At 39.5% G+C, this 10,648-nt stretch overlaps 1 protein-coding gene across 1 annotated transcript in view; it reads left to right on the forward strand.

The window, feature by feature from the left end:
- LOC107700330 (zinc finger protein basonuclin-2-like) overlaps positions 1-10,648 on the forward strand; it is a 115,285-nt gene that overhangs the window by 25,303 nt on the left and 79,334 nt on the right. Inside the window, 1 exon segment of the mRNA XM_016501960.1 lies at positions 1,428-1,655. Within this exon segment, the coding sequence (XP_016357446.1) occupies positions 1,554-1,655 (102 nt within the window). The 5' untranslated portion in view covers positions 1,428-1,553.

Below are 10,648 nucleotides of genomic sequence, written 5' to 3' on the forward strand. Positions count from 1 at the left end.
ATACAAGGGGAGAAAAAAAACAGACAAAGGAATCAGAGTTTGTATTAAAATCAAATGGTTGTGTGTCCACCTTAAAATACCTGGCTTAATGACACAGTCGGCTTTAATTCCACACGCTCTGAAAGTTGACACGAAGACAATGCATAAGCAACGCACTAGAATTATTTCATTTATTTAAGTTAGATTTATTTATTTTTTTGCAGGTACTTCTTAAACATTGTCTGCATGTTTACTGCCTGTCAAGAGTAACAACGAAATAAAGAAAAATAAAACAAAGCGCAATTGGAACGCTCAGAAGCATCTTTTCGTTTAGCATTGAGGTTATTATAGAAGTTGGAGCTTGACCAATTGTATTGACAAATGCATTATTTGCTTGGAATAGTTGTGTGGATGGGCCGGTTCTCTCTCTCTCTCTGTGAGTGCATGTATTAGAGAGTGGCTCAATCCCACTGAGGTCTGGAGTGGAGAAGCATCAGGCATGGAGAGCTGGTAATAAGACAGGGACAACCCTTTCCCCTCCTGCTCTCTCTCCCTCTCTCTCCCTCTCAGTGGGAAAGCAGATCAGTGGAGGAGAGAGAGAGCTATGTCATTGAGTGCCAGCAAGAAGAGAGGAGCAGTTAACTCGGACGCGCTGCGGCCCGACACACACACACGCACGCTCTACCTCACAACAACACACGTGTACTCACGGCTACACACACACTGGAGTTAGTCTGAAGACAGAGGACAGGCATCTCTGAGGGCGAGAAGGGGCCTGAAGAAAGAGAAAGAGAGCGAGAGAGAGGGGAGGGGCTGCTTTGGAGCTGACACACTCCTACACCTGATCTGCTCACAGCTGGGAGGAAAACCACGCTGGACACGCTGGTGAGAGAGGGCACCTTTTGGGGAGAAGGGAGGGTTCATTTGTCTTCTGCTTTTGGAAAAATAGTTTGAAAGTCGAATTAAACTTTTTGAAAGAACTGTCACAGTGCTAGATAGCCGCTTTTGATTAGAAGATATGGTGCATGGTCACACAAGTGTGTTTTTAGTGCGAAATATAGGTGGTGTGTTTGTTTTTTTATGTGCATGTCGAGGTGTGCAAAGGGTTCAAAGGGCAGGTTGCGGGTGACTGAGTTTGTCTGACGATTGATTTCTGTTTGGAATGTATGTTTGTGTATGTGTCCGTGTGTGTTTGGAGGACAGCTCATACACTGCCTGACTGACATTTGGAAGAAAGAAAAAGAAAAAAAAAGTGTGTGTGTTTGGGGGGGGGGGACTCCCCCCCCCACTCTCTCAAGAGAAGATAGGAACGAGACAGGAAAGAAAGAAAAAAGAGAGCTAGAATAGGACAGAAGAGAAAAAAGAACAGAGCAGTCACCCTTTGCCTCTCTTTGAACCTCCACCTTCACGTACTTTTCCACCCCCTTCCCCCTGTTCTCTGCCGGCAGTCTGAGGAGACGGAGCTGGATGTGAGAGGCGGTGTGGTGTGGAGAGAAGGAGATCGAGAGAGGGCACGCGAGTCCACAGCCAGAGCCAGCAGCAGCGGTGCAGGGGGAGGAGGAGGAGAAAGCTCCATGCAGTTCAGCAGCAGACCAGCCAGCGCCGAGCCGGGCTTCATGGGGACATGGACACAGCAGAGCACTGACAGCAACCTCCTCTTCAGAATGTCCCAGCAGGTGAGTGGATGCTGTCCCTCTCCCTCACTGTGTGTGTGCAGCTGTTATCGCTGTTAAAGTGTGTGTTTGTGCTTGTTTTTTAGCACGTATGTGAAAGTGTAAAAGCAATGTTATGTTAATGTTTGCTACTTGTGTAAACTGTTTTTGCAGTGGCTTTGTAACCCTTTGTGACAAATTTCAGCCTTCTTCGTTGTAAAGTTTCTGAGTGCTGAAGTAAAATGAGCTTTTATAAATTGCATTAGTGAATATGCATCGGGTCAGCGTGGGAGGTTTTCATTTAGTTTTGGTGACCCTTGGTAGTTCAGGCTGTGGCACACATCTAATTGACTTCATCTGCTTGTTGCTGGAGTCCTTGCCGTCATCAGCCTCTAAAAGCACAGCAGATGCTGTAGCTGTGCAGCTCTATAACAGTGTGTCGTTATTGTAAAGTTCCTGTGCTGAATGCTTTTATCAGGACAGAATGTTTATGGGAGGGGGGTCTGTGGAGGGAGAGATGGTGAGCAGAACATTAATCATCAGGGCTGGTTTCTCTGTGCCATGCACACGCTGATACGAGCGCAGGCCCCTGGACTCCCTTTGGCCAACAGTGGGGGTCCATCCACATATCTTTCAGGATTCCTCACAAACTTTTTTTTTTCTTCACTTGATCAGCTGTCTTAATTTGCAACACCAAGATGCATATCGGTTTAAACCGAATGCCATAAAACAAATCCATTTAATATCCATTGAATATCCATTTAATATTTATTTGGCATGAAAATGAAAAGAAGTTACAAAAATAATAACACTTTTTTTTTCTTTCGTTGTTTAAACTATATTTTCCACTAAATAATCATGTGTTGTTTATTATTGGACAGTTTTACTCTGCGCGGTTCTGGTCGAATCTGAGTGAGAATGCAGACTGGGTGCTCCGGCGCAGGTGGATTCGCTCCTTCAGCAAAACACTCTGAGCTCGAAAGCCTTCTCACATTCATGACAAGTAGCGGACATTCTGTGGAGACCCTGCGCCTTCAGTTCAGTCTCCGTGTCTGTTTCTCTAAATACATTCTTCTGCATTCTTGCATCACGCGGCTTTGAACATTCGTTAAACGTGTGTTTATCCCGTTTATCCTTGACTTCAAATATGAGTGGCACACGTCAAATGCAGTTTATTTGAATTCGACTGTAAATCACTCAATAATCATCGGATATAATCATTTTATTAAGAGAGTTTCGTGTGTATTGAACATTGATGACAGTATAATCAGTGATTTTGTCAGAACAACATTATCTCAGCTCTTCAAATGCAGTTGTGCTGCTTAAACAAATATCATAATGTAAACGATGCGCATGCAATCCTTTTTGAGTTATGAATCTCAAAGAAGATTTATAGAGGAATGCAAAAAAATATTATTTTTCATAATCAATAATGAAATATGATGCGGCTCTCACGGATGGCGAGAAAAATAGTTAGGCACTATTTTTTTTTAATGTTCCTTCCTTCTTTTAAAATGCAATGCAACGTTTGCAGTTTGTTTCCCCTAAATATGTATTTTTCCAAATGTGTATTTTTCTGTATTATTAAAAGACGGGTGAAAGTCTTTTTGAGCGTGTACTTTTACCGAAATGTGTGCGTCTTAAATTAATTTCAGCGTTATCTGTAGGCTACAAGAAGATCAAGACACCTTCATCATCAATTAATTTCCGATCCGACTTTTTTATTATTATTATTATTAAAGGTACCTGTGCATTTCCACAAATGATACACTACTGACCACGTGCAGCGCTCGAAATTAACATCAAAACCACATGAGCAAATATTCTGGATGCCTGTGCTGGGGGTTATTTTATGCAGTAGCCTAGTTTTGTTAATGTGGGTTTGGTTATTAATGGCTTCTAATTGCTCAATCTCGACTAATCGGCTGCATATGTACGAGCACTTAAAGGTGCTTCTTCTTCTGTGATGCATTGGACACGCGGCGCTGAAAGAAGGCTGTGATCAGTTCAGATTGTAAAGGCTTTCTGGAGCTGAATCTGATCCGAGAGCTCTGAGATGCTGCTGCATCTCTCCAGACTCTCAGCATCCTCTCGGGTTTGCAACACTTGTTATCTTCCCCTGTTGCACATTACATGAACGGAACATTTTAATACATACAAATGTAAAATTATTTTATATTGTAGATGTGTAGATTTTACATTACAACTTTCGAGAAATTTCCGATTAAATAATTTATAATGCAACGGCAGCGGCAAATACATTATTGTTATGAATGTTATATTGTTTAATATTAATAGTATTAATTATAATACTAATTTTAAAACGAATGAAACTGAAAATTAAAGATTTCCTGCTAAATGATTTGCTGAAAAACGTCAGTCCTATTTAGGAGCGAATTAATTTAATTGCAACATCAAAACGTAAAATACTGTAATTATATAATATCTTTACTCTTAAATAGTGAAATTTGAATTTTGATATTTTGAGATCTTGACTGATCAAATGAGAAACACAAAACTAAAAATCCTCCGGTTGCGTGTTAGAGACAAATAACGACAAAAGCTGCCCGACTGAGTTCGATTCGTCTGATTAAACAGCGTCCTTAATTTAACTGATTAACTATTCTAAATGTAAAAGAACATTTATTATGTGTTCTCATATATTTTAAGGGGGGAAAAATCATTTTTACACCTAAAATGACAGTGAGTTCTGTGCGGTTTATGAGTGCTGTTCTTTTTCAAATATCTTCTCTAATGTAACAAATATACAAACTAAAAAGCCCCGCTTTAGACTTTGGCAAAAGAACCACACTTGTTACATTTTTTTTCCTATTATTATTATTTTTTTCTTCTTTTATTTTTAGACTTTTACTTGTTTATCTATTTACTGATGATGTAGGTTTGTGGCATATCTGTGCCTATATTTTTCTTTCCTTCTCTCTCGCTCGCTATGTCTGAGTATGTGTACAGGAGTGTGTGTACATGTGATTATAGTGAAGTGTCGGTTTTTCTGTGCTGCATGTGTGTGTGGGTGCGATATGAAACGACTCTTGGCTGGCCTTGGTCGAGAGAAAGAGAAGGGTGGAGTGGAGGAGAGGAGAGGAGAGTGGAAGAGGATATGTGGTTAGGGAGACACCCACCACCTCTTCTGAGCAGATCGAGCGCAGCCCAGGGCTAGTGCTGACTAAGACGGAGCAGCCACAGGAAGCTGACTCTTTCAGTGTTTGGTGACAGGAAGGTGCCTGCCACAGGGTCATTGTCAGAACGACGCTGTAGCTAAAACCAGCAAGCCTGCTCAGTCACTGGTTTGAGAATGTGCTGGAAAAGAATTAAACGGCAACTAAAGGGCGAGTTAAATTTGAGTTTTCGTTTGTGTAGAGCACAGTGTTGAACGGATCCGGCTCCTGCCGTTAACTACTGACCCTGTTAAGTAATGGATTCAGTTGAGGGGAGTAATCTCACCTGGCTCAGGGATGCTTTCTTTCCTAATTCCTCTCGCTTTCCCCGACAGACAGCCTCTTAATGTTTTCAAGGAGAAACTGGAATGGGGAGGAAGCAGAGAGGATCAGAGAGAGAGAGTGCGAAACTTTTTTCACTGTTTTTGATGTAAAGCAAGAGTGCTTGCTGGCGTGTTTTATTGTGGAAGTCAAGAGTTACAAAAAGGTGCATGTAGAAGGTGATGAGAAGATGAGAGGAAAGGCCGAGAGATGTTTGGCGACTGCATGCGAGAGTTCTGCGCTTTTTCAGTGTGTGTGTGTGTGCCTGTGTGAGTGTGTGTGTGAGTGTGTGTGTGTGAGAGTGTGTGTGTGTGATGCCCGTACATCAGTGATACATGCCAACTATTGTGCTACCTACACCTCTGCCTACATCCCTACTGTCGAGGCGATCTGCTGGAGCTATTATTGTTCCTGCCCAGCAAGCAAACAAACAAACAAAAAACAATTCAGTATTTCTCGTTCCATTTAAGTGATTACATAATTAGTGTATCAATCAAGTTATGGCTTTTAATAAACATGTTGTTTATAGCGGTTTCTGTGTTAAATTAGTTTTAATATTCATGATTTAATTCCCTTAATTTCACTGTTTACAAAGCAACGTTAGAATATTAAGATAAAATGCTCTTGAGAAATATCACTATACTCTGTTCTTGTGTTTTGAACATTCTTCACAATTTTTTTTTTCTTTCTTAAAATTAGATGTCTGATGTTTTATAATCTCAAAACCCAGTTTTTAGTTCTCTTTTAATTTGCCCTCAATTTGCTTTCTTTTTTTTTTTTTTTACATTTTGTTAATCTTAAATATTTCAAAGTGAAGAGCGGGCTGTTTTTGGGGAAGAGCGAGTGGTCTCTGGTGGGCAGAGAAACGCACTCCTCTGCGAGACTGGCCTGCAGCCAGTTTGGAGGCAGATTCATCAGCACTTCACAGCGGGGACAACCTCCCCCCCTCAACCCCCCAGTCCCACACTGAAAAACACACACATCGATCCAGTTAAGATTTTCATTGAGCTTCACTAAAGATTTGGTTGCTATCTTCCCTTTATTCTCTGGAGCGGTGAGTGGATATGAGTAGGTGTTTGAGATCTGTGTGTTCCTTGGGCTATGATCAATAGCTGACACTGGGCACATCACTCACATGCTCCTCTGCTCTCGGTCTGTCCTCAGGGGCGACACGGACACTCACATGTTCATTCTGGAATATATTTCTGGAGTGTCAGAAAACAGAGCAGTTCTGTCTCCGGCGTTGCACGGGAGAGAAGAGGTGATGTTGCGCTCTCCGTGGGTCAATGCCACAGACAGAGACACGATAGAAATGTGCTGTTATCAGGACCGTGAGGGTTTGGAAGGTAGCCGTGTTTCCTCTGGGTAAATGCAGATTAATCTTGACACGATGCAAGCATTCATAATTATTTTAAATAGTTTGCACTGATATCCTCCTTTATATGAGCCAAATATTTGTGAAATAATGAATGTAAAACAATACCTTAGCCTCTCAGTTGAGAGATTGCAATGAAGCAGATGTCTGTATTTGCTTCATTTATAAAGAAGTCTTCAGATGCTTTTCAATGCACTAGTGCACTGTAGTGTTAACATGCAATTGTAACCTTAAAGCACAATTTCTACCCGATTTAACCCATTAAAACTACTTTTGTATGTATTTAGGTTGATTCAGCGGTATTAAATAATATTTTTGACTTTAACAAAACCAGTTAGTTTTATTTTAGGTTACCATTTTTTTTTTGTTTAGTTTATTTTTGGTCCTTGTCAAGCTAGCCAAAGCTTTGAAAAGTTTTTCATTTTTTTTAGACCTGGAATTTTTCCCCGTTTAATTTTCTTTTCCTGAGCAGAAGGGAAGTGCTGGTTAAAAGGGAAACTGCTGTTTCAATAGTGTTAGAGTCAGGATGTCACCACCCCCGGCGTGGCGGTAATGAGGGGACATTACCATCATTCTGCGTCTTGTTAGTTCCCCGAGCGCCTGACACAATCAGAACGCAGCAGCTGCCCTTCAGACCTCAGAGATCTGAGACCGAGAGATCTGATAGACCAGACCTGAGGGAGCGTGTTCCCAGAGATGAGACACCCCATGCACTACATCCATGTAAATATAAACTCAGCCACAAAAATTTGCATAAACATTTTATATATTCATGTTTTTAAATACTCTACAAAAAGAGGAAAAAAATGCACATCTTACACAAAACTTGCAGTTACATTTGTTGTGAATATGTTTAAATGTATTTATATTTAATGTATTGAATGCATATTTAAATCTATTCAACCTGCGGTGGTATTTACGGAGCTGCTTAAAATATAATTTTAGTGGCAAAATTCTAAGAAAGATGCTATTTGGATATTCTTGCTACACTGAAGAATATGCATAAATGTTCAAAAGTGTTAAGGTCTCGGTTCCTAAATTATTAAAGAGAGAGGTATCATAACCTAGTTAGGATTTTAAAGATGGCTGCATTGTGAACACCGAGGCGGAGAGCAAACGCTTTCAACTAAAGAGAGAATGTGCTGGTGACTGTTTTCTTTATTGTTTTCTTTATTTCTTTAGTTTGGATTGGGGAATGGTTGTTCTGTCATTTATAGACTGAACAGCAGTTTTTTTTATTGAATACATTGAAACTTAAAAAAAATTTTTTTTAAGATTTTTAGTCCTATCTCAGTAAATGATGTAAAGACAAGTGTATGCAATGTATCCCGATCCACAGATGGAACTTGATCTTGATTTTGCTGTACATACTCTGTTTCTCAGCATTGCATACGAAGCATCAGATAAACAGGTGATTCTCCTGCGGCCGCTGCTGTCTGCGCCTGAGAGCTTTAGTCGTGGAATCCATTATGATTTACAGTTGCTCTAACAAGAGTCAGTCAGAGTCACTGGAGTCCGTTATCACGTCCTCCGAGACCTTGGCTGATATGGAGCTATGCCACGTCCAATCCAGAAAACACCTGCCCTTCCGTAAAGGTCGTTCAGATCAGACGATCAGACCCCAAACCTGCTGAGTGTTTTCACTTCACCGCGGGGTTTCATCTTTAACTCCGGGACGCCGCAGTCAGTCTCACATTTCAACTTTACACCACCTGAGATCCTGAAAAATTATGCTCTTCAAGCTCTCACATGATTTTTTTATTATCACTTTTAACATATTTAACAGGTGTGAGAGCCTTGTGGTGATAGAAAGCCAATCAAATGTCAGCACCCCGGTGATTGATGGTGTCGCAAATGTTCACTTTCCCTCCGTACAGAATTGTTAAACACAGTGTGTTCAAGGATGTGAAAATCAGTTTGGCAAATTTATGCAGATATCCAGGTAAATCCAAAGGGTTCACACACACACAAACACACATATATATATATATATATATATATATACTGCATGTATTTCTGCAGCTAGACCTCAAAAAAAAAAAAAAGTTAGGAAACTTCGCTGAATTAATCTGGTATGTGTAAGATTAGAAAGGCCATAAGAAATCAAAAACTGAGGTTTTAGTAATTAAATTTAAATTATGAATAATCAGTGTTGGGGGTAATGCATTACAAGTAACGCGAGTTACGTAATCGGATTACTTTTTCAAGTAACTAGTAAAGTAACGCATTAGTTTTTAATTTACAAGAGAATATCGGAGTTACTTTTTCAAATAAGTAACGCAAGTTAAAAGCTGCAATAATTAAATATGTTAAATAATACAAATATCCTTTATGTATTTAATCCCATTTTATTAACCAATTTGCTGCTGACCTTCGATGATCCAATTCTAATAAGCAAAAATTACACAAGATAAACTAACATTTCTTCTTCTTCTTTTATTGCTGAAGAGTGTTGAACTTTCTTCTTCTGTGTTCTACTGTACAGACGTGATTTACATTTCCTTCAGCCTGAGGCTTTTGGTGTGAAAGGCGTTTATATTTGCCACAAATATAACTTTTTATTTTAAAAGCAAACAAGCAAGCCCAGCCCAGATTTAAAAAGTCACGCAAAAGTAACGTAACGCATTACTTTCAATAAAAAGTAACTAAGTAACATAATTAGTTATTTTTCTAGGAAGTAACGCAATATTGTAATGCATTACTTTTAAAAAGTAACTTTCCCCAACACTGCGAATGACAATACAAATTTCAGCAGCTATAGCTATAAATCACAAAAATGAAAAGCAGAATGCACTGCAACTTCCAAAGACACAAACCACATAAACAAATAATGATAAATCACAACTAAATGAAATTACCTGTTGGTTTTAGGACAATGAACAACAAGTAAGACTATAATATTTGAGAAAACGTTGATGACAGTGTAATGGAACATGGGCCGTGAAACGAGGGCATGACATCTCTTTCTTTGCTTCCTGCTTTCTTTTTTTCTTGTTCTTTGCTGGATTGTTGCCAATGCCACTGGCACATTCAGAGGCCGCTATTTTTAAGCTGTTAGTCTACCTCATCTTAAACAGCTAAGAGGGCAATTTCTCCCATCAACAAAACACAGACAAGAAAATCACACTCCCCTCTTGCAGGAAAGAGTCTCTCATTTTCCATTTTGCTGTGTGGTTTGACTGTGTCATCATAATTTCATCTAATGTTGTGGCTGATTTACCATTATTATTATTATTACTACCTTCCAGCATTATTACTGTTGTAGTTACATATGTCTGCAGATAATGACAGTAATTTCAGCTGCTCGCAGTGCTTTTCCTCATTAGTGACACTACACTGGTGTTGTTCAACATGGGAAGTAAAGCACTCGGTCCAAGTCATATAAAAACAGCAATAGTGATGCAAAGAAAAAGATGCTTTATCGGCTGTTGGACGGACAGTCTTTTCTCTGATTTGAGTTCCTAAAGACTAATGTCAGGTATAAAGTCAATTATTAAAAAGAAATATGAATCGAATTCCGATTGTCACTCCTCTGGAATGTATTTCAATGATTGCATGTTTTTGAAAAAAATAAAAAATAAAACAAATATTTGCAGTTAATCCATTTATGCAAGGAATTCTTTTCATGTAATAATTATTTTTCGTTTTACTTTCAAGAAAAGTTTGGTCTTGTGCAGCTATTTGTAGTATAAAAATCCATATGAATTTCAAGATGCACAATATTTTTATTTGCAACGCAAAAAAAAGGTCTCTGATTTAAAGAAAAGAGACATCTTTTATCCCACCACCAGCATCACCAAGTTCTCTATCGAAAGAGATTTACTGAGCATGCAAGCATTCGTTTGATCTTTTGCTGCATGCATAAAAAATGTGAAAAGTTAGATTAACTCTGAAATAGCTCTGTTTTATGTGTGTTTTTCTTTCTCCTGATTATGACCAGCGTTTGACCAGAAAATGTTGATGTGTGCGTGAGTGTGTGTGCGTGAGTGTGTGTGCGCGTGTGTGTGTGTGAGTGTGTGTGTGTGTGCGCGTGTGTGCGTGTGTGTGTGTGTGTGCGCGTGTGTTAAAGTGTGTGCGTGCGTGCGTGTGTGTGTGTGTGTGTGTGTGTGTGTGTGTGTCCTCAGGCCCTTACAATGCGCTTTGGT

This window comes from Sinocyclocheilus anshuiensis, unplaced genomic scaffold, assembly GCF_001515605.1.
Source record: "Sinocyclocheilus anshuiensis isolate Anshui unplaced genomic scaffold, SAMN03320099.WGS_v1.1 scaffold326, whole genome shotgun sequence".
NCBI lineage: Eukaryota > Metazoa > Chordata > Actinopteri > Cypriniformes > Cyprinidae > Sinocyclocheilus > Sinocyclocheilus anshuiensis.